This window comes from Ictidomys tridecemlineatus, chromosome 4, assembly GCF_052094955.1.
Source record: "Ictidomys tridecemlineatus isolate mIctTri1 chromosome 4, mIctTri1.hap1, whole genome shotgun sequence".
In the NCBI taxonomy this organism is placed as follows: Eukaryota; Metazoa; Chordata; class Mammalia; order Rodentia; family Sciuridae; genus Ictidomys; species Ictidomys tridecemlineatus.
This window is the reverse complement of record NC_135480.1, coordinates 3,589,859-3,611,497: the sequence shown is the minus strand read 5'-3', so window position 1 is coordinate 3,611,497 and position 21,639 is coordinate 3,589,859. Positions and strand designations below refer to the sequence as shown.

General features: G+C 62.7%; 1 protein-coding gene across 4 annotated transcripts in view; it reads left to right on the top strand.

The window, feature by feature from the left end:
* Nadsyn1 (NAD synthetase 1) overlaps positions 1–18,635 on the top strand; it is a 28,520-nt gene extending 9,885 nt beyond the window's left edge. For 2 of the 4 annotated variants that reach the window (XM_078045402.1, XM_078045401.1), the window contains 13 exons: positions 343–474; positions 3,002–3,076; positions 4,313–4,437; positions 4,885–4,933; positions 5,353–5,455; positions 5,825–5,993; positions 6,892–7,027; positions 8,489–8,595; positions 11,691–11,822; positions 12,530–12,599; positions 15,770–15,898; positions 16,438–16,614; positions 18,397–18,635. In XM_078045402.1, the coding sequence (XP_077901528.1) occupies positions 343–474; positions 3,002–3,076; positions 4,313–4,437; positions 4,885–4,933; positions 5,353–5,455; positions 5,825–5,993; positions 6,892–7,027; positions 8,489–8,595; positions 11,691–11,822; positions 12,530–12,599; positions 15,770–15,898; positions 16,438–16,614; positions 18,397–18,447 (1,455 nt within the window). In that variant the 3' untranslated portion in view covers positions 18,448–18,635. Of the gene's footprint in view, positions 1–342; positions 475–3,001; positions 3,077–4,312; positions 4,438–4,884; positions 4,934–5,352; positions 5,456–5,824; positions 5,994–6,891; positions 7,028–8,488; positions 8,596–11,690; positions 11,823–12,529; positions 12,600–14,433; positions 14,786–15,769; positions 15,899–16,437; positions 16,615–18,396 lie in introns of those variants that run through there. The other 2 variants (XM_078045403.1, XM_078045404.1) reach the window with 2 other exon arrangements.
* Positions 18,636–21,639: the final 3,004 nt, after the last annotated feature.

Sequence of the window (21,639 nt, the reverse complement as noted above, 5' to 3'; positions counted from 1 at the left end):
TGTCGGCACTGTAGTGGGCACCTGAGCACAGCAAGAGACAGAGGCACCTGTCACTCCTGCGACAGGTTTCTTGCCGTGGGCTTGAACTTGGCCTCTGCCAGGCCGAGCACTGGAGTCTGTGCACCTCGCTGTGGGGAGTGGAAGCCTTGCTGCCTGCAGCCCGGGGCTGGGGGGTCCACCAGGACCCCGGCCACTGGGCCGTCCTGCCATAGGCGCTGTGTGGGGAGGAGCTCTGGCTGACATGGGTGGGACAGGGAGAGTCTGGCACGGCCAGGTCTCCCTGTGGGGCCTGCGGAGGTGAGGGCGATGACCACCGCTGACCGTTCCCCTCTGCCTCTCCAGAACGGCGGGATCTACCTGTTGGCCAACCAGAAGGGCTGCGATGGCGACCGGCTGTACTACGACGGCTGTGCCCTGATCGCCATGAACGGGGACATCTTCGCCCAGGGCTCCCAGTTCTCGCTGGACGACGTGGTAATGAGCGTGGTGCAGAGGGTGGTCTCACACCTCCTGGGTTGCTGCCTGGTTCAGGGGCATCTGTCCCAGGGGCCCACCTGTGAGTGGTGAGGGAGGACTGTGCCCGGGCGCTGCTGGCTGGGCACCCAAGAGTGAGCTGGGCACAGCTTGCCATTACATGCCCAGCTGGGGGCCATGCCACAGGCCACAGGGGTTGAACCTAGGCCGTGCTCGCCCAACGGTGAGCCGCAGGCGCCGGACAGGCTCCGTGGAGACGCGGGGCTGGGCGATGCTGTGCCATGCGGGATGCGAGGGGCTCCTTGGAGTGATTCCCAGCAGGTGGACGGAAACCTCTTCTTAGGGATGACAGGCGTCGAGCCCGGTGCCATGTTGGGGACTAAGGGCCCTGAGTCTGGCTGAGGACACTGTCCCCTGGAACAGACAGAGGGGTCCTTTAAGGTGCGCGGTTTTCCAGGGCAGTGCGTGTTAACATGAGGTCTCACCCACGGGGCCCTGCGCTCCAGGGAGCAGTGGAGACCCGTCCCTCTGGTGGGGCAGGGGCTCTCTGAGCTCACAGATGGCAGCGGTGAGGGCCAGGTGCCCTTACCACCCCGAGGGCAGGCAGAGACGGCAGCTGGACCTCGCTGCAGCCGTCACGGCTCAGAGAAGGCCCACAGCCTCGCGGGGCCACGACCATGTGTTGAGTCACGTTGGGTGACAGTTCCTTCCTGCAGGGTCAGTGGAGGGTGCAGGCTCGCCTCGCGTCTTTGGCACTGCCTGGGCAGCTGTGCCGTGGGAGCTGCACACAGAGGCTGGTGTGCGGAGGCCGGGGCTGGGGAGAGGAGTCTCCCGGGCCCGCCCCGGCGGGCGGGCGCGAGGTGTGAGCAGCGCTCAGGCCGCCATGCTTCCTCTGCTCCTCCTGTGGCGCCTCCGGCTCTCGGGGACGCACCGCACAGCAGCTGTGAAGGTCACCCCGGGAAGAATCCCTCGTGTTTGGGGCTTTCCTGCCCAGAGCCCTTGGGCCGGCTTTGGCAGGCTCTGCTGGGTGCCGGGGACCTTCCTCTACCCTTGGGGTCTTCTGGGCATGTCCTCCGAGTTCTGCTTTCCCAGCGGCAGCGTCCTGGAGGCCTGGTCAGTTGGCGTTAACCACAGCATAGGTGGAAAGATGGGGTTCAGGCCCTCCTACTGCAGGAATGCTGGGCACTGCCTGCCAGTCAGGTGGCCTGGCCAAGACCCTGTCCACATGTCCGAGCCACAGGCTTCTTGGCAGCCCACCCCTGGCTGCCACCTTGGAGGCCCTGCAGTTCCCGGCCCCCGGCGAATCCTTGGCATCTGCCTTGAGCAAGGAGGTGATTCCCAGCACGTGGAATCCCCCGGCTACTAGTTCCCACCTCTGACCTTGCCCACAGCTTCAGGGACAGGCAGGAGAGAGTGACCGGCCTGCGGCATGGGGGGTGGCAGAGCCGTCCTCAGGCCGAACACAGAGGCTGGGCCTCCAGGCCGCCCTCCGTGTCTCCGGGCCACGAGCCAGCCTCTCAGAGCCACCCAGTGCCCTCGCTGCGGGAGCTGGCCTGTCCGTCCTGCCAGGCCCTCACCCCCAGTTCTGGTCTCAGGTGTCCGGCTCCCTGGGTGCTATGGTGGGGCGGGTCACCTTTCATGGAAAAGGCTCCATGCGGCCCTGGTTCTCTGAGGCTTGAGCCTCCCTGTGCTTCGGGCCTTCTCTGTGGTGCTGGGGATGGAACCCTGGGCCTCGGGCCAGCCCCAGCCCGTCCTCTCGGGGGATAGCAGAGAGCCCCGGGGCTGGGGGACCCCTGGTTTGCTTCCTCTTGAGTGTCTTCCAGCTTGAGTAGGGACCACTGTTCAAGGTAGAGGGAGCCAGGGGCCAGCCAGGTGACCACAGTGTCCCACGTCACCCAATGGGGACCAGAGGCTGTTCTTGCTGTCCCGTACTTGTGTTTGAAGTGACAGATTCTAGGAAAGTCATGTGACTGTGATGTCTGTTCATAAAGAAAGGAATGATCTCTGTGAATTAAAACCTCTTTTCTGCTCCATGTCACAAGTAGCAGACCCCACAATGAACCAGAGCAGGTGACCTCCTGGACACAGGCTCGCCAGGTCACGGCCCAGGCATGGGTGGCCAGGGCTCTGGCTCCACCTCTGCCAGGCCTCACTGCACCTTCCCGTGTAGGTTTCCTTCTCAGGCTGCCTCTGCTCATGGGCATAGGATGGCAGCAGCAGCTCCAGCCATCTCATCTCCACCTGGCCGTGTTCAGAGAGTCTTTTGCGTAAGAAAGGCGCTTTCCTGGAAGTCCCCGCAGTGCTTACTGGCAGAGTTGCGTCTCATGCTGGGCCTGGTGGATCACCAGCCAGGGCCTGAAAGCAGAGGCTCTGGTGGAAACAGGAAGGGTCTAGGTCGGCAAGGATGCTTTCCACCCTGTCCCTGGGCCCCAGGAGTCCCAGGTCCCAGGTCACAGCACAGTGACCGAGGCACGTTACGTGCAGGGGAAAGACACGGAAGGAACGTGGTTCTCTGGAATCTCCCCAGGAGGTGCTGACGGCCACCCTGGACCTGGAGGACGTCAGGAGCTACAGGGCAGAGATCTCCTCCCGAAACCTGGCGGTGAGCGCCCGCGAGCCCCTGCAGGGTGCCTGCCCAGTCCTGGAAGGGGCCGGGAGGTGGCCGGGCTCACTGCGGCTGTGCGGGGCAGTGCAGCGTGTGGAGATGCAGCGGGAGCTCGGGGCTGCGGAGGGGCCGAAGGACCTGGAGGCCGGCCTGAGCCCTGGGCGCCAGCAGCACGGTGAGGTCAGGGCAGCAGAGGCTGAGGGTTGGCCCCTGGGTGGTGTGACACACGCGGGGACAGACCTGGGAGCAGCCTGGGAAGCCAGAAGGCCCCCCACGGGGGCCGCAGCCAGGGCAGGCAGGACGGCAGGCAGCACAGGCAGGTGAGGTCCAGGGTGAGCCAGCGTGTCCAGGACTCCTGGAGGCGAGCACGGTCCCTCGCCCTGCCCCCCCAGTCCTCTGGCCAAGGACCCAACCCCACATTCTAAGATGTCATCACCCACAGGCCACCAACCAGTGGTCACTGTGACTGGGCGACTCTCCGGGCGGCCCAGAGCGTGCAGCTCAACGTGGGCACAGCCACTGTTTAGAAACCGCTTCACGAGGCGCAGTGCCCACACCTGTCCCCCGCCCAGCCCAGCCCGGTGCGGTTTCCCTGTCTTCCTGGAGTCACGTCACGTGGGGTCGATGCTGGAGCATCTCCAGCACCCCGGGCAGCAGCTGTCCCCTGAGGGTTCACCCTGCCCCGTCCCCAGCCTCTGTCTCCAAGGACCTGCTACCGCGCCCACACCACAGGATGGGGTCACACCAGGCGTAGCCTCACACCTGCTGCCGTCACCAGCAGAGCTCCACTGGCCTGCGGCAGGGCACGTGTTTGAGTCACGCTCCTCTTCATGGCTGCGTATTGCTCCACCCTGGCAGGGACCCCCGTGCTCACCCTCCAGCACTGAGGTCATTCGGGGCACTAGCCTGTGTCCGTTAGGAACAGTGTTGCCTGACGTCCACATGCAGGTGTTGGGACACTCACATCTGTCCCCTTGGGTCACATACTCAGGAGTGACCCCGGGGGCTCGTGTGGTGACTCTTGTGTAGCCCCAGGGCTGCCGGGCTGTTCCTGAGCCCTGCACCATTTCCCTTCCCACCAGCAGGGAGCGGCTGCCATGTCTCGGGCCCTGGCCAGCGCTGGCCAGCGCCTGCTGCTGGGGTTCCAGCCCTCCCAGTCTCCCCGAGGGCTTGGTCTTTATTCGCCGGCTTCCTGATGGGGGGCCTCACTTTTTCCTGAACGTCCATCGACAGGCCAGCAGGGTGAGCCCCTATCCCAGAGTGAAGGTGGACTTTGCCCTCTCGGGCCACGAGGACCTGCTGCAGCCCGTCTCTGAGCCCCTGGAGTGGAGATACCACAGGCCCGAGGAGGAGATAAGGTGGGCAGCCCCGGCAGGGTCCCCTCACTCGTGTGGCCGCATCGCCCAGCAGCTGCCGCCATTTGCACTGGGGCGGGGTGGCACCGCGTGCGCCCAGTGGGTCTTCAGAGCCTGGGGTGGACGCTGGGCTCCGGGACTCTGTGCCTCATTGGGGCCGAGGGTCTGGATGCTGGCCGGACAGCCTGAGCTCCTCTCCTGGGCCAGTGGTGTCCTTGGGCACAAAGGTGCCGTCCTCTGAGTCGCGGTGTCCCCATTTCAAAAGGGGACACTAGTGACACGTGCCTCCCAGGCTTGTTTCAGACCTGAGAAGCCCTAACTCCCACCAGGTGTTGGCAACAGCGGCCGGGGCCTGGCGAGAGCCAGGCCTGCTGGGCAGCTCTCCCCCGGGGAACCCGCGCAGGCGGGCTGCTCGGGTGCCCCAGACTCAGCGCTCTTACTACCCTGCAGCCTGGGACCCGCCTGCTGGCTCTGGGATTTCTTGAGGCGAAGCCACCAGGTAGGTGCCCCGTGTCCACTGCTTGTTCTGTCAGGTGCCCTGCGTCAGTCTGGGACAGGCTCGGGATTCTTTGCTGTGCCTGCAGCTAAAGGTGCTGCCTGGGGCAGCCGTCTGCACTGGCCAGACGCCAGGTGGGCCCGGCTGGCTTGGCCACGGGAGCCTGGCGGGACTGTCTGGGCGTTCGGAGCTCCAAGGCCCATGTTGTGCTAGTTGGTGGCCATGCTGGTCTGCGATGCCCCGTGGAGCGTCAGCTCAGGCCGCAAACGCCTTCCCTCCTTCCGCACGTGGTGGGCATTTTCCTACTGGGCAGAGCCCTCTGCGGCCTGTTGGGCCTGTCGGTGGGCAGGGTTGGGCTGCGCTTCGGGAGCGCTGCTGTTTCGGGAGCTTGGCTTACCCTGTGCCCTGCTGGCCCGTTTCAGGCCGGGTTTCTCCTGCCCCTGAGCGGTGGCGTGGACAGTGCGGCCACTGCCTGCCTCGTCTACTCCATGTGCTACCAGGTCTGCGAGGCCGTGAGGGACGGAAGTAGGTGGTGTCCTTGACCCGGGAGCTCCGGGGCGGGCGGTCGTGGCATGGTGGGTGAAGGAGGCTTTGTGGCCGTGTGCAGAAGTCAGAGCCCGGGGACAGCAGGACACTCGGGTCTTTTCCTGGGGCTGGTTGCTGCTGTGGCTCTGACTGCAGAGTCATCGTGACTAAGCCCGCTGCCGTCCGTGACACTGAGGCCCTGTGGAGGGAGCACGTTTGGGGACTGTGCAGGTGCCCGGGGATGTCTTGGGATTCCATCGAGGTTCCCTGGGGACAGCCTGGGATTGGCTGCCCACGGACCCGGGGATAGCCCAGGATTGGCTGGACCTTCACGGCGACTTCTACTCTTTCTGACTTGGTGGATTTCAGATCAGGAAGTGCTGGCCGATGTCCAGGCCCTCTTGAGCCAGAACAGCTACATCCCCCAGGACCCCCGGGAGCTCTGTGGGCGCCTGCTGACCACCTGCTACATGGCCAGCGAGAACTCCTCCCAGGAGACCTGCAGCAGGGCCCGAGAGCTGGCCCAGCAGATCGGAAGGTAGCCTCGGTGGGGCGAGCACAGGCAGGCAGTGGGGGCCAGGAGCCAGCTGCGGACACCGTGGCTGCGCTGTCCCTCGGTGTGTGCCTAGGAGCTGACGGGGTCTAGCTGCCCTGGGTGTGAGCCAGTCCTCTGCCCTCCCTGGTCCTCGACAGTGCCCCGTCTCCGCCTCCTTCCCTCCTCCATGCCCAGGGCAGCCTCCTCACCTCCTGTGAGCACCAGGGCACAGGAGTGGCCGAGGGGAGGCCTGGCTCCTGCCCCTGCCCCCGGCACCTGCTCCCAGGCTGCCTCCTCCTCGGGCAGCTCTCCTCCAGGACGGGGGGGGGGGGGGGGGGGTGGACGGCGAGGCGTGGCCCTTCAGCATGGCCCAAGGAGGAGCCGCCGCACCCCGTTTGTGAGCTCCGCTGCAGGCTGCCCCCCAGCAGTCCCAGCCCTGGTGTAGTGACGGAGACAGGAGCAGGGCCTGAGCAGGGGCTGGAACAGGAATGACCGCGGCTCAGCTCCCACGTCGCCCAGAGGCAGAAACAGCCTCACCTGCAGACAGGGAAGAGGCAGAGTGCGGTGGGAAGGGAGTGTCACTCAGCCACGCGCAGGGCACACGTCGACCCGCGCCACATGTGTGTGAGCCTTCGAGTCACAAGAGCCAGGAACCCAGATGCAAAAGCTGCCGCAGGCCCCCCTCCGTGCGGCTCTGCCTGTGTGGAAGGTCCTCATCAGGCAGAGCCCAGAGTCAGGGAGGAGCGGGAGTGACCCTGGCGGGGCCGGAGCCCTGCACCTGCATGACAGTGATGTGGCGTGATGCCGTGAAGGCACCAGATACCCTGGGTCACGCACGGTGGCCAGGGCCAGTGGAATGTGTCTGCACACTGCCACCCACGCGGGTCCCTTCTCCTTCCAGCCACCACATCAGCCTCAACATGGACCCAGCTGTGACGGCCATCTTGGGCATCTTCCGCTTGGTGACGGGGAAAAGTCCTCTATTTGCAGTTCATGGAGGAAGCAGCAGGGAAAACCTGGCCCTACAGAATGTGCAGGTGACTCCACTTCTGGGCTGTTGTCCCCAGAGGGGAGTGGGGCACAGGGAGCCCTGGGGACTGCTGGTGCTGGGGTCAGTAGCCTTGTGCCTCGCTGGAGATACTGACCACAGAGACACGAGGACGCGACTGCAGGCTGAGCATGTGCTCATCTAAGAGGGCACAGGGTTATAAGAGTGTGCATATACGCACAGGTGTGCACGGATATGCCTGAATATGTTAGGTGTGCATGGGTGTGAGTGTGCATATGTGTGTGTAGCTGTGCGTGGAGTGTACGCACAAGTACATGAACATGTGTGTGCAGTGTGCGTGCCAGAGTAGGAGTCTCTGTGCCTGCATGTGTGAGCACATGGAGGCGTGTGTGTGTGGGCCTGTGTAAGCGTGTGTGTGCATAGGTGGCATGTGCATGCTTGAGAGCTTTCCATGGTGCTTGTGAGTGTGCAGGAGTGTGTAAGCACAAGCATGCTCATAGTTAAGGGTGTGCCGGGAGTGAACATGGGCATGTGTGTGTTACTGTGTGAGCACAAGCATGGCATGATTGTGTACGGGAATGCAAAAGTATGTGCAGGAGTGTGTGAGCATGGGCTTGTGTGTGAGAGTGTTCAAGGTTGCTTAGGGGTGCGCGAGGGCTCGGGGAGAGCAGGAGAGTACAGGAGCGTGAGGGGCTTGGGGTGTGCAGGGGCGAGCAGGAGGTGCAAGGGCTCGGGGTGCGCAGGGTAAACAGGAGGCACGAGGGCTTGGGGTGCGCAGGGGTGAGCAGGAGTGCATGGGGGCTCAGGGTGTTCAGGGCAAGCAAGAACACAAGGGCTCTGGGTGTGTAGGGCGAGCAGGAGGCACAAGGGCTTGGGATGCTCAGGTGAGCAGGAACGCGAGGGCTCAGGGTGTGCAGGGCGAGCAGGAGCGTGAGGGCTCTGGGTGCGCCTGGCGAGCAGGGGTGCGAGGGCTCGGGGTGCGCAGGGCAAGCAGGAGGGCTGGAGGGCTCGGGGTGCTCAGCGGTGAGCAGGAGTGCACGGGGGCTCAGGGCGAGCAGGAGCGCGAGGGCCTGGGGTGCACAGGGCTGTGCCGGAGCAATCAGAGCAGCCCTGCTCCTGCCTCTTGGGCGCTGCCCTTGGTTTGGGTGCTGCTTATCAGTGGAGGGAGAAGAGGCCCCAGGCGCCACTGCTCCAGGCTGTCATATCCCCGTCCCCTCTCCTGTGTGTGGATGGCCTGTCCCCTCCAGAAATGCCAGTGGTGAGGAATGAGGAGGCCCAGGCTCCTCCGTCTTTGGAGAGCAGGCCCCTAAGAGCTCTGCAGGCTGGACTGACGGGACGACTCAGGGGCCTTCCCTGCAGGAGGACGCCCCAAGCCAGCTTTCCCCTGGAGCCTTGCCAGGGACCTGCACCTGGGCCGGGACGGGGTCACGGTACAGCACACCTGTCCCGGGTTTCGCTGGGTGATTCTTCCTTCCCTCCTGTTGCCCAGGCTCGGATCAGGATGGTCCTCGCCTACCTGTTCGCTCAGCTGAGCCTCTGGTCCCGGGGTGCCCGCGGGGGGCTTCTCGTGCTCGGATCTGCCAACGTGGATGAGAGGTATGGTGGTGTGGCGGGCGTGCAGTGCTGGGCTCCTGGGCATCCCTGATCTCAGGGTGACATGCCTCCAGAGGCAGCCTCCCCCAGCACCCGGCTGGTTCTCGCAATATCCACACACCCAGGGAGGAGCCGTGTTACCCCATGGCTCGGGGACGTCTGGTGCCCACAGCAACGTGGTGTCCCCAGAACGTCAGGACCCCGGAAGGTGCAGATTGGCTGAACGTCGCTGTCCCTCTGGCCCGTGCCTGCCGCCCTGCCCCAGCCCGTTTCCTCCCTCCACAGTGCTCACTGGGGCTGTGCCCCACCCTGATCCAGGGCCTGCTGCTCCTAGATATTCTATGGTGACCAATGTCACTTCTCTGCCTGTAGTTTTTACCTCCAACTCAATGGCTCATTTGTTATGTGGACTGAAAAATAGTCCCTTCCTCCCATTGTCCAGAGGCGCCCTCTCGTTTCCAGATAAACCAGGCTGGTCTCAGGCTTAGCGGGGGGAGCTGAGCCGACTTCCCAGCCGCGGTTCCCTCTTCCCTGAGGTGAGCTCCAGGCCTCACGGCTCTTCTCTAATCAGCTGAGGAATCTCAAGAACTTTGTCATCTACCCATCTCTCAGTTCTTGCATCAACCTGTCCATCCATCAGTGGACCCACCTGTCTCCCATTCTATGCATACATCTGACCACTCGTCCGTCCATCCATCCATCCATGCATCCATTTGTCCATCCATCTGAGCACCTGCCCACTCAAGTACCCACTCACCCATCCATCTGCCCATCCTTCATTCTCCAATCCACCCACCCACCCCCCTGTCCACCCACCCCCGTCCCAGGTCCCACCCCCATACATACCCTTCCACCCGCCCCTTCCCACCCACCCTTCACCTACAGTCTGTCAAATCGTTCTACACCCTTGCAAGTCTGCAGATGTCTTCTAAGTCCTACCTTTTAAGCTTTTGGATCCTACTTTATGTCCCCTGTGTCTGGTAAACCCTGCCCTCCTCGTGCCTCTCTGTCGCCCCAGTGCTGTGTGGAGGGCACTGTTTCCGGGGGGCTGACGGCTGGGGTGTCCTGGGAGCACCGTGCTGCCCCAGAGAGGACGAGAGCGGCCATCTGTGAAGGTTGTGGCTGGACATCTCCTCCGATGCTGTCTGCCCTCCTTTTTTCTTTTGTTACTAAACATTTTACCAAGAATCAAGCGTGGTTCCAGGGCGGGGCGCACTCTGGACTCAACAGGTCCTGGGTGAATGTCGGGAAGACAAGGTGGTGCACTCAGGGCGTCTGTGGGCCGCCCGTCCCCGTCCAGCTCCCACTGTTCCGTCCTCCTCGGGCACACGGGCCCCTCGCTGAGCCGACCTTCCTCTGCCGGGTCCCGTGACAGGGTCCCACGGTGCCGCCACAGTGTGCAGGGCCTGTTTTTACCTGCTGTACCCCACTCCTCCTTCTCGCTCCCGACAGCCCTCTCTCCTGCACTCTCCAGGGCAGACACGGGTGGACATTTCTGTAGTGCTGAGCTTAAAGGGCGTTTAATTCTGATTGTTCCTCCTGCCTCTGACTGTGTTCCTGGCTCCGCAGCCTGTGTGTGCTCACTGCGCACTGTGGTTCCCTGTCGTGGGTCTTCTTGGTATTGTGAACAAAACACAGAAGCAGCTCCCGTGTCACCCTGCCCCATGTCACCCTGCCCCGTGTCACCCTGCCCCATGTCACCCTGCCCCGTGTCACCCTGTCCCGTGTCACCATCCCGTGTCACCCTGCCCCGTGTCACCCTGTCCTGTGTCACCATCCCGTGTCACCCTGCCCCTTGTCACCCTGCCCCGTGTCACCCTGTCCTGTGTCACCATCCCGTGTCACCCTGCCCCGTGTCACCCTGCCCCGTGTCACCCTGCCCCGTGTCACCCTGCCCCGTGTCACCCTGCCCCGTGTCACCCTGCCCTGTGTCACCCTGCCCCGTGTCACCCTGGTGGAGGCAGACAGACAACAGCATGTGGCACGTGTGCACAGTGTCTGCAGAGAGCGCTCGAAGGGAGGGTGCGTGGGAAGCTCCGTGGAAGCCCTCACTGGGGCCCCCTGGGCCTGGAAAGGCCTGCGGGAGGGGCAGACCCAGCTCGTGGAGGGGCCCATACAGAGCCCTGGGGTGAGGCCATGTCAGGATTAGAGGTTGTCGTTGTCCCCTAGAAAGCCAAGCGTGGGAGACGGAAAGACCTGCTGGGCAGGTTGGGGGACGGTGAGGTGGGGTGCAGCGACTCCGAGACAGGCCTTTCCAGGGGTCACACTTGAAGGAGAGGGCAGCTGCAGGAGTGGCTGGGCAGCTTGGGGACAGGAGAGGACATTTCCTTGTTTTAAGATGCCAACGGGAAAGGCCGGTGGACAGGAGCAGGGCCGTGAGGCAGGAGAGCAGGGACCAGGCAAGGGGCAGGCTCTGCTGGGAGCCACCAGCCTCCACTGCCACAGAGGGCCACGGGAGGGCACAGAGGAGCACTGAGGGGTGTGAGGTTCCACTCTGAGAGGCTCTTCCCCATGAAGGAGGAGGAACTGGCAGCACACTAGGGTGGGGGGAGCAAGGGGTGACACGTGGGGAGGGGACAAGACGCTGCCTGGAGACAGGTGATGGCAGGTGGGGCCGCGAGACCTGGAGGCAGGTGTCTCCTCTGCAGCCGTCAGTGACCGCTCCAGGCTGGGTGGTGGCGCTGCTGAGCAGGGGTGGCAGAGTGGAGGGGAGGCGGCAAGGGGCGGCCACGGGCAAGGTTGGCAGAGACCTACGGCTCCAGGTCCTGGTGAGTGGCACGTCAGAGGCTGTGACAGCGACAGACGCTGACAGAGAAGGCTGGGGAGCCCAGAGGCCAGGTCCCTCCGGCCTCAGCCCGCAGAGGCCAGTGCTGGCGACTCCCAGATCTGCTTCCCAGGCCCGAGGACGTCCTGGCATCCCGGTGCCTCCGAGGCCTCTGCAGTCCCTGCCCCCTTGGCCATCTGTCCCAGCTGTGCCACCTTCTCCAGGAGCCTAGAACCCGCCAGGCTCCTGGAAGAAGCCAGTCCTCTGATGTCCAGTTGGTAGCATCTGCAGCCTGACTGTGTGTCCCTGCCTCCCCGCCCCCTCTCTCCTGAAGCCTCCTCGGCTACCTCACCAAGTACGACTGCTCCAGTGCAGACCTCAACCCCATAGGGGGGATCAGCAAGACGGACCTGAGGGCCTTCGTCCAGTTCTGCATGGAGCGCTTCCGGCTCCCCGCCCTGCAGGGGTGAGTGTGCGCCACCCACCGCGCCACAGCGCCTGCTCCTGAGCCAGTTGGGCCTCGCCAGCCCAGCCCAGGGCCACCCTCACCACCACCCAGATACCTTCTGTAGCTCCCTATCACCTGGGGAAAGAGTCCTGCCCTTCAGCCGGGCCCTGGGGTCCCATGACCAAGCCACTGCTTCCTGCACAGGCCGGGCTCTGCCCCCTGTCCTCTCCACTCCTCTCCCACCACCTAAGGCAGGGGGACTGATGCGGGCACCTGGCAGGCACCTGCCCTAATGGCGTCTGCTGAACTGACTGGCATCCAGGCTGTCCGGCTCACTGCGTCCTCCCCAGGCCCAGGCTGCCTTCTTCTGGCCCCAGTGAGGACTGGGGCAATCTTGTCCCCAGGGGCATTGGGCAGTGGCTGAGGCATTTTTAGTTGTCCCAAGGCTGTGTTGCTAGAAGCTCCCGGGTGCAGGCCAGGGGGCTCCTAAATGCCCTGCAGCACTCAGGACCCCTCAGGTCTGCCCAGCCCCAGGTGAGACTGTGCTGGGGAGAGGCACGTGGCTGCCCTCCTGCCATCAGCCCATCACGGTCAGGTCACAGAGCCCCAACAACGTCCACTCACCTCTGCCAGGGAAACCCTGGCGTGGCTCTGCCTGCTGCCCACCTCCCAAGGCTCAGGAGCCCATCCACACTGTGGTGACCAACCCGTGTTCTTGGCCACAGCATCCTGTGTGCACCGGCCACCGCGGAGCTGGAGCCCTTGGCCAACGGACAGGTGTCCCAGACGGATGAGGTAATGGCAGGCTTCTCCCACGCTCCGTGGCCTGTGTGGCAGGGCGGGCTCCTTCATAGCCTCTCTCTGCCCAGGAGCCCATGCACCCTTGCCACGTCCCGGCCTAAGCTCAGGGACCCAGCGTCAGTCCCCCCCCCCCGGCCTTTGACACTTTGGTGGCTTTCTCACTGTGAGTGGGGCCCAGGAAAGGGGTGACGAGGTAGGTAGAGAGGGGACCGTGGCAGACTGAGGGATGCAGAACCCTCACAGAGGGTGGGACCTCTGGTTTAGAGCAACCTCATGCTGACCGGTGCCTGTTGGGCCCTTGCTGAAGGACATCACCAGACCCCGCAGCCTCTTGGTCACCAGACCTGCCCCATGTCTTCTTCAGGGAGGTTGAGGCCCTAGTGCAGGGCTGCCAGCTTCGGTGGGTGGGGTGAGGAAGGTCTGCCTTCACCTGTGCCCACCCTGCGTCCTGGCCCTACTTGTTGATTGGACTGTTCTTTTCCCCTGTGAATCGTCTTGGCGTCCTTGTTGAAATGAGTTGATTGTGAGTGTGTGGGTTTATTTCTGGACTTGGAGTTCACTTCCGTCGGTCTCTGCATCTGTCTACACCAGTTCCTCACCGTCTTGACTACTGTTGCTTTGTGGTGAGATTTGAAATAAGGAAGTGTGAGTCCTCCAACTTTGTTGTTTTTTCAAGATAATTTTGGCTACTGTGGGTTCTTAAAATTTTCATATGAATTTTAAGATACATTTGGCAATTTCTGCAAAAAAAAAAAAAACCAAAAAAACAATAGCGTAGATTTTGATAAGGATTTGTAAAGAGCTTATAGACCAGGTCTGAGGATGCCACCGCCTTAGTATTACATTTTCTGATCCATGAACATGGGATGTCTTCATTTTCACTTAACTTTGTTTTATAGTTTTCACAGTATTAGTTTACATGTCTTTTGTTAAATTTACTTATTTCAAAGTGTATTATTCTCTTTGATTGTAAGTGGATTGTTTCGTTAAATTCATTTTGCATTGTTGTGTAGAAAGTCATGTGACTTCAGTGTCGAGACTGCATCCCACACCGCATTGGATTCACCTCAGGAGTTCCCACTTACGAGACACACTGTCTGCAGGCAGCAAATGTCTTCTTTCTCTCCAACCTGGCTGCCTTTTCCATTTTCTTGCCCAGTACCCCTGGCTAGAAGGTGTAGTGTGATGAGAGCGGACATCCTTTTCCTGGCCCTGATCTGGGGACTTTCAGTCTTTCCCCAGTGAGGAGGAGGTTTGCTGTGGCTTTTTGACATGTGCCCTGTATGTATTGAGGAAGTTCCCTTCTACTTCAACTTGTTTTTTCCCTCCTCCTCCTCCTCCTCCTCCTCCTCCTCCTCCTCCTCTTACAAGACTGTAGGATCTTGCCAAATACTCTTTCTGTAATTTTGGATGTTAAACCGACCTTGCATTCCGGGGATAAGTCCCTTTGCAGATCATCTTTTTTCTATGCTGCTAGATTGGGTCTGCTGGTGTGGTGTTGAGGATTTTTTGCCTACTCACAGGGGATTCTCGTCAGTTGTCTTTTCATGTGATATCTTTGCCTAGTTTGGTATCAGGAAAATGCTGGCCTCCTAGAAAGAGTCAGGAGGTATCCTGCCCTCTTTCTTCCTTTGGAAGAGGGTGTGAGAACTGGTCATAATTCTCATATAAAATTTTGGTAGAGGGCTGGGGCTGGGGCTCAGTGGTAGAACACTCACCTGGCACACATGAGGCTCTGGGTTTGATCCTCAGCACCACGTAAAAATAAAACAAAGGTATTGGGTCCACCTACAACTAACAAAATACATTTTAAAATTGTTTTTGGTAGAGTTCCTGGGAAGCCATCTGAGCTGGGCTGTACTTTGCCAGAAATATCTTCATCAGTGATAAAAATCTCGTTAGAAGTCTGCTCACATTTCCTCCTGAGCCGCTGGTATCCCTGGTGCTCAGGGCTCTACCGGGAGGCGGAACCCTCAGGACCCGTGGAGAGAGATAGACGGGAGGGGCACATCGGGGATTTGGCCCTGTGACTCTGGAGCCAGGAAGCCTCATGGCAAGGTGGAGAACCAGGAAAACCGGTAGAGGTGGCCACTGCTCTTAAGATGCTGATCCCCTGAAGACGTCTCCATGACAGCCCCAGGGGTTGTGGGTGCTGCAGGCCAGTCATTCAGGGAGGTGGGATGGAGAGAGATGGAGGTGGTGGTGGCGGGGGTCAGGGCAGGGCCCCTGAGGGGACATGAGGGGACTCTAGGCTGGGGCCTGAGGAAGCTGAATGGGCCATGGGGACAAGAGGCCGTGTCCACTTCACAGAGGGCCCTGAGGCCCAGCCAGAGGTGAGGGCCCCGCTGCTGTGTCCCAGATGCTGGCCTCACTGCGCGTCTGGTGGTGGCTCTGGGCAGGGCCGCACTGAGGGCCAGAGCAGACGCTGACCTCGCGGGCCTGGCTGAGCTGGCTGGCGGCTCCCCGGGCCTGGCACAGGGAGGCGTCCCGTGTCCTCCCGTGTGGCCTGCTCCCTTTTCTCCAAGGCCACCGAGGGCAGCAGCTCAGGGGGGCAGGAGACAGGATCCACCTGCTAGGTGTGCCGAGCCTCGGGTGGCATGGTCTCCGGATTGGCCTCTGGTGGGTCCGTAGTAGATGACCACAGATCAGGTGGCCCAGAACCAAGGAGCGGGTCCTCCCCACTCCAGAGGCCGCATCTGGCATCAGGGTGGGGCCGGGCTGAGACCCGACAAAGGCCCTGGGGGAGCTCTTCCTGCCTCTTCTGGCTCTGGGGCCTCCGGGTGCCCTTGGCTTGTGGCCACATGGCTCGTCACTCTGTCCCTGCCTCTGTCTCAGAATGGCCTCTCCTCTCTCCTTGTGTCGCCTCTGGCCCTTTATAAGGACTCTGACTTGGGATCAGGACCCACCAGGGTCATCTCAGGTTCTTGACCTCGTTACACCTGCAAAGACCCTTGTTGCAAATAAGGAACCAGTGCCCGGGACATAGGCACATCCTCGGTGGCCCAGCACTGTCCTGCGGTCCCAAAAGCCAAGTTGCACCTCCAGATTGGCCAATGGAAGCTGGAAATGAAGCCAGTGTCCACTCCTGGCTCTTGAGGCAGCCTCGCTGCCCTGGGCCTCTGCCCTCTCTGGCCGTCGCCTGGAGTGACCTTTGCCCTCTGCAGGAGGACATGGGGATGACTTACGCGGAGCTCTCCGTGTTCGGGCGGCTCAGGAAGATCGCCAAGATGGGCCCCTACAGCATGTTCTGCAAGCTGCTCAACGTGTGGAGAGACACCTGCACACCTCGGCAGGTGAGGCCGCGCGTGGTGTCACAGACAGAGCCACTCACGGAGCACCCCAACAGAGACACCTCAGGCCCACTGGGGCCGGCGAGCGCCCTGCCCCCCAGATACCACCCGTGCTGTGTGCTCTAGGCTCCTGGCCCGGTCTTCACCTTTGTCTGCCTTGTCACCGAGAGGCTCAGCCTCCCCCGTGACCGAGGAGGCCCAGCCTCCTGTGAGCGCAGCACCAGGGCTCCAGGTCAGATCCTGCCCACGGCGCTGTTTTGAGCTGTTGGGGCCAAAGCCCCCAAGCGTGCTGGTCCCACAGGGCTGCCTGGGACCCTGTGGGGTGACTCTGGCTGCCCCGGCCTCCTGGGGCAGGATGTGTCTGTTCTGCCGTGTTCACCTCAGCCAGAGCCAGCCCTGCCTGGTGTCCACAGCTGCCCTGAGGGAAGGCCCCGAGAGGGGCTGTGGCCCACCAGCCTGTGTGCATGCCTCGTCCCACAGAGCGCCACTGCCTGGTGCTTTTCCCCTTCGCACCTCGACGCCCACATATCGCGTGCCCACAGGTGGCCGACAAGGTGAAGCGGTTTTTCTCGAGGTACTCCATGAACAGGCACAAGATGACCACGCTCACACCCGCTTACCATGCGGAGAACTACAGCCCTGACGACAACAGGTTCGACCTGCGGCCCTTCCTGTACAACACGCGCTGGCCCTGGCAGTTCCTGTGCATAGAGGACCAGGTGGGTGCGGCGGCTGCCTCCCGGAAGCCGCGGAGCCCGTCCTGCACGGAGGCAGGATATGAAGGGGGCACTTTGCTTGTGATCTATTTTGACAAAAATCGTGCACACGTTGGTGTGTACAGCGTGGCGTTCTGGACACGTGCCCGTTTTGGACTGGCCGGAGCAAGCTGCTCCGCCCGCAGTCCTCATGGCTCTGGCCCTGGGTGGTGAACACATTTCGCATCTGCCCCTGGCCCACGTGTGAGACATGGCACCTTAGCGGCAGCCACCGTGCCACAGGACAGAGCTTCAGAGCCCCTTCTCCTGCCTGACCACATCCTGTGGTCGGCACCTCCTGCTCCTCCTACAGCCAGGAACCCGCTCTGCCCGTCTGTTCATGAGTTTGACTTTTCCACCTCCGTGTGTGAGGGAGAGCCTGTGGTCCCCCGGTGCTGGGCCTGGCTGCTTTCACTGGACAGGACATCCTGCAGGCTCACCGTGTCCCACCGGAAGGACTTCCTTCCTGAGGCTGGGTGGTATTCCACGGGCTCCACGTGCCACATTGCCTGGCCCAGCTGTCCATGGTCAGATGCTTAGGCTGGGGCCACACCATGTGCAGCGGACAACCGCGGTGGACACTGTGGTGCCGACATCACCACACCGTCTGCCTTCTTTCCTGTGGCCACGTACCTGTGGGACAGTGGGTCACACAGTAGCTGGTAGCTTTGAAGGGCTGCCTCCTGCTTCCTGTGCGACCATCTAGTGCCACGGACATTTGAAGCCAATCCGAGGTTGGCCTGGGCTGCTGGGCTGTGCCTGTGGACGGCGCCCTGCACTCGACCACTGGGACCCGTGCGTCATGACCAGGTGCCACTCGTGTGGCCTGAATACCCGGTGTCTGCAGGCTCCCCTCCTAAACCCCCCTGCCCTTTTTCCGGTTAGGAACAGAATAAAGGAAGGACTGAGAGTCACTTCAACAAGGGTGGTCCTTCTCCTCCCCTTTGCCAGGCCCCAGGCAGGAGCCCCAGAAAGCAAGTTAGCCGTGCCCAGCCCCATCTCTGTGAGAGGCGAAAGTGGCCACTTCGTCCACACAGGGACATGGGGTCAGTTGTCAGTGCCCTGCTGAGCTGCAGCCTGATGAGCCAGAAGGAGCCTTCATGCCCAGAGCCCGGCAGGAGGCGCAGGTCTCTGAGCAGCTGGTGTGCAGACGGACACACCCACCATCTGCCAGGCTGTCCCCATCAGGGATGGTTGGCCCCAGGGTCTGTCATCGCTGAGGTGGGCGTCCCCACTTTGGCATCTAGTGGTGACCTGCAGGGACGCTGCTTCCGGCCTACAGTGCCCAGGATGTCTCCCCTCACAGCAGAGAATTGCTGGTCCCTGGCATCCGTGGTTGAAGGACGCTCATGTTGGGGCCAGACGAGCCCCTGGACTTCATGGTGGCCAGGTAGAGGTGCCGTGTCCAGCGGAGTGCAGTGGAAATGTGCTTCCTAGCAGAGTGACCTGAGGGTTCAGTGGAAGTCAGCAGGAGACACGGGTGGGGGCTGCGGAGCAGGGACTTGGGCAGGGCTCTGCTGCCCACACGCAGGCGCTGTCACTGGGTGGTGCCCGTGCCCTGCATCCTGCAAGAGCCAGTGCCCACCTGCTCAGCCACCCCGGACACTCTGCTCCCTGTGCTGGGATCGTGCGGGTTCCTTGGTGACCTGCGTTCTCAGTGCCAGGACCCGGCTGGCCGACTCGGTGCTGGTGGGTGTGTTGGGGCAGCTGGTGCTTGGACACTGTTCTCACGGCCTCTCCCTCCAGGTCCTGCAGCTGGAGAAGAGAGCACAGAAGGACCTCGACGGCGTGGACTGACGGACAGCGCCTGCCAGAGGCCTCCCTCCCCGCGGCTCACTGTGACGCTGGCATCACCGTGACCAAGGACAGGGACACTCCCCACCTGGAGCCACTTGGCAAATCAGCCTTGATCGTTTTAAAGGCAGAGGGAGCTTTCAATCTGATTCCTCTAAAAGAAGCTGAAATAAAGCCATTGGAGCCAGTTAGGAGGGGCCTCGGTGGCCGCGCTGCCTCTCTGGGGCTGGCATGGGCAGAGCAGGGTCCTGAGCGGAGAGAGGGAGAGACCTCCTCCCACCCTCACCTTCCTTCCTGGCCTGGGCTCCCTGCACAGCTTCCTGCTGGGCACCTGGGAGCCGGCCTTCCCTACCCGTGTCCTGCAGGTCCAGGGATGAGGCCTGTCCGGCGGCCCCTGACTCCGCTGGGCAGGAGCCTCCAGGCCGCTGCCTCCTCCTGTGTCCTGACCTTTGCCAACTGGAGCTGAGTGGCAGCTGCCGGGTCCACACCTGGTCCCCGTCCTGCGGGCTGCCTCCCTCTCTGGGTGCCCAAGTCCACGTGTGGAGTGGAGCAGCCGCTCCCTCCTCCCCACACCCTGTGTTCCGGAGCCCTCTGCAGGGCTGGGCCCCAGGAGCCTGGGCCTCCCAGCCGGGCAGCGTGAAGCTGGCCCCTCTGCAGACGAGGCCTGGGGGACGAGCGCAGCTGGTTTGGGTCTGCACCATCCCCCAGCCCAGCCCCACAGCCCAGAGAGCAGGTGTCCAGGCTGCACTCGGAGCCCTCGCTGGAGCCAGGGCCAGAGGCAGGGGAGAGCTGACCAGGAAGGAACGGAGGGGTCCTGAGCGGGGCCCTGGACCCTGCCCACTGGCCGTGGTCTCCTGCAGGGTGGCCTTCCTTGCTGTCCCTGTGTGCGACTCTTCTCCCTGCTTTGCTCTAAACCAGGAAGCCCCTCCTGACGTGGCCCTCGCCCAGTCGGCAGGCTGGACCCTCTTGGTCTCGTCCCCTGGCTGAGGCAGTGTGGGTTGGTCACACCAGCAGAGCAGGGGATCTCAGCAGGGCCTCGCCCAGGAATGGCCCGAGAGCCGGGTGGGCGCTGGGGCAGCCTGGGGACGAAGCTGGCACTGAGTGGGGGGTGAGCAGGAGTTGAGGTGGAAGGTGCTGGTCCGTCAGAACCAGCTCAGCTGGAGGCGGGTCACGACCTCCCGCTGTGTTTCTGAGCCTGGGATCAGCATGGAGGGAGCTGCTGAAGCTGCCGTGAGCCAAGAGGAGACAGGGAGAGGGAAGGCGGGATGGAGGACTTCTAGTGGGGCCCACTTCCTGCAGTGCTACCTCAGCCCCAGTATTGCATCGAATCATGAACCCAAGTAGCTTCCCGGGCCTGGCCTCCCAGGGGCCCCACCCCTGAGCGCTGTGCCCTGGGGACTGGGCCTGGCTCCAGGGGCCCCCTACAGCACGTGCTCCCCAGCCCCCCCCCACCGTGCCTTTTCTGGGGAGCCTCGCTTCCGCACTCCTCCAGGAGCCTGTTGGCACCATCTCCCAGGACGCTGGTGGGTGGTGCTGTGGCTGGAGTGTCTCCCAGGGCCACGTGTCCTCGGCCCAGCCCTGAGCACTACTGGGAGGTAGAGGAAGCTTTGGTGGGTGGGGCCTGGTGGGGGTCTTTAGGCCATTGGGGCCTGCCCTGAAGGGGATACTGGGCCCCAGTCTCTTTGTCTGCATGCCCAGGGGGTACAGGGAGAGCTGAGAATTAGAGATTCGGGGGTAAATCAACTCATCCATGCCAGGGTCCCCTTCTGTCCCCAACAGGGCTGATTGTGGCCCTGGAGACCTGCAGGGTGGATGGTGGCCACTCTGACCTGGGTCTGCACCAGCCTCCCGCCCTATCCCAGCTCACCCCGGGGTTTATGGTGGCTTCTTCCCCCAGCCTTGGGAGACAGGGAGAGGGAAGAAGGCATGGAGGACAGACAGTCCCCACGTGGCCCAGGGGTGTCCTCACAGGGCGGTCCCCCTGGGGCAGGTGTGCAGTGGGTCCTGACCAGACCCTGCCCAGCCCTGCTCCCCCAGGGAGAGGGAAGGAAGGTTCCCCAGTGTGGTGGAGCCTGGGGGCAAGGACGGCTCTGAAGGCCCCGCGTCCTCAGTGCTGTGCTTGATCCCCTGCACTGATTTCAGGCCCGAGGGTTCCCGCCAGATGGGTCACCCAGGGGCTGGAGGACTGCAGGACTGCCTCTGCACCAGGGCCACCGAGCAGCTCCAGCTTTGAGCTCTGCGTGGCTCCAGGCAGCAGGGGAGAGGCTGGCTCTCAGATCCCCAGCGGAGGCCCCGAGGTCCTGCCCTGGGGGTCATGGCCGAGGCCAGCAAAAGAACAAAGGGAGAGGCCGACTGGCCAGCGCCGGTGGCCCCGTGGGAGCACCGGCGGCTGGGTGTGGAGGGAGGCTCTGCGGGGCGTCCTGCTGTGACCGCTGTTCTCCTCTCTGGTACTCATTTAAAACTTTTCCAACTTCTCTAAGTTCTTTTCTCTCCGTGGTGTCGGTTGACTTTAAAAGGAAAGCAGCAAGGTGAGACTGACTTTAAAAGGAAAGCGGCAAGGTGAGACTGAAGGCAGGCACGCGTCAGAGACGTTTTCACTTCAAAGCAAGCCTCTCGGAAAGTTCCTGAGGTCAGATCTGGGCTGGCGAGTCACAACGCGGGGCTGGGACACTGGACCCTCCCACCTCCTTCCCCCTGTCCCAGTGCCCCTGACCCAGGCCCTCAGTCTCCAGTTGCTCAGTGTGTGAGGGGACAGAACACCTGGGCTTGGGCCTGGGCTCTCCTCGAGGGTCTGGGGCTGAGGACCTGCAGCCCGGCCCTGGGCAGCTCAGGCCTCTGCATGGCAGCCCAGCCCCCAGCTGTCCCGAGCTCGTTACTGCCCCCTGCCCTCCTGAGGGCACTGTCAGAAGAGGTGGCCTGGAGAGGGGACAGCTCTGCTCCTGGGACCTCAGCCCAGCTGCCCGTGGATGCCCTGGCTCTCCAGCCTGGAGGAGGAATACAGGGCTCAGAGCCACACCCCGCCTCGGGCACAAGCAGAGCCCTCACAGAAACGCTGGGCAGTGCCACACACAGCAATCCCCACACCAAGGTGGGCAGCGAGACTCCTCGTGGGCCCCTCTGACCCTCACGGGAGCCCGCCCTGCCCTGATTGGCAGCGGGCACCCAGCACCTCTGCAGGCATGGGGGGGGGAGACG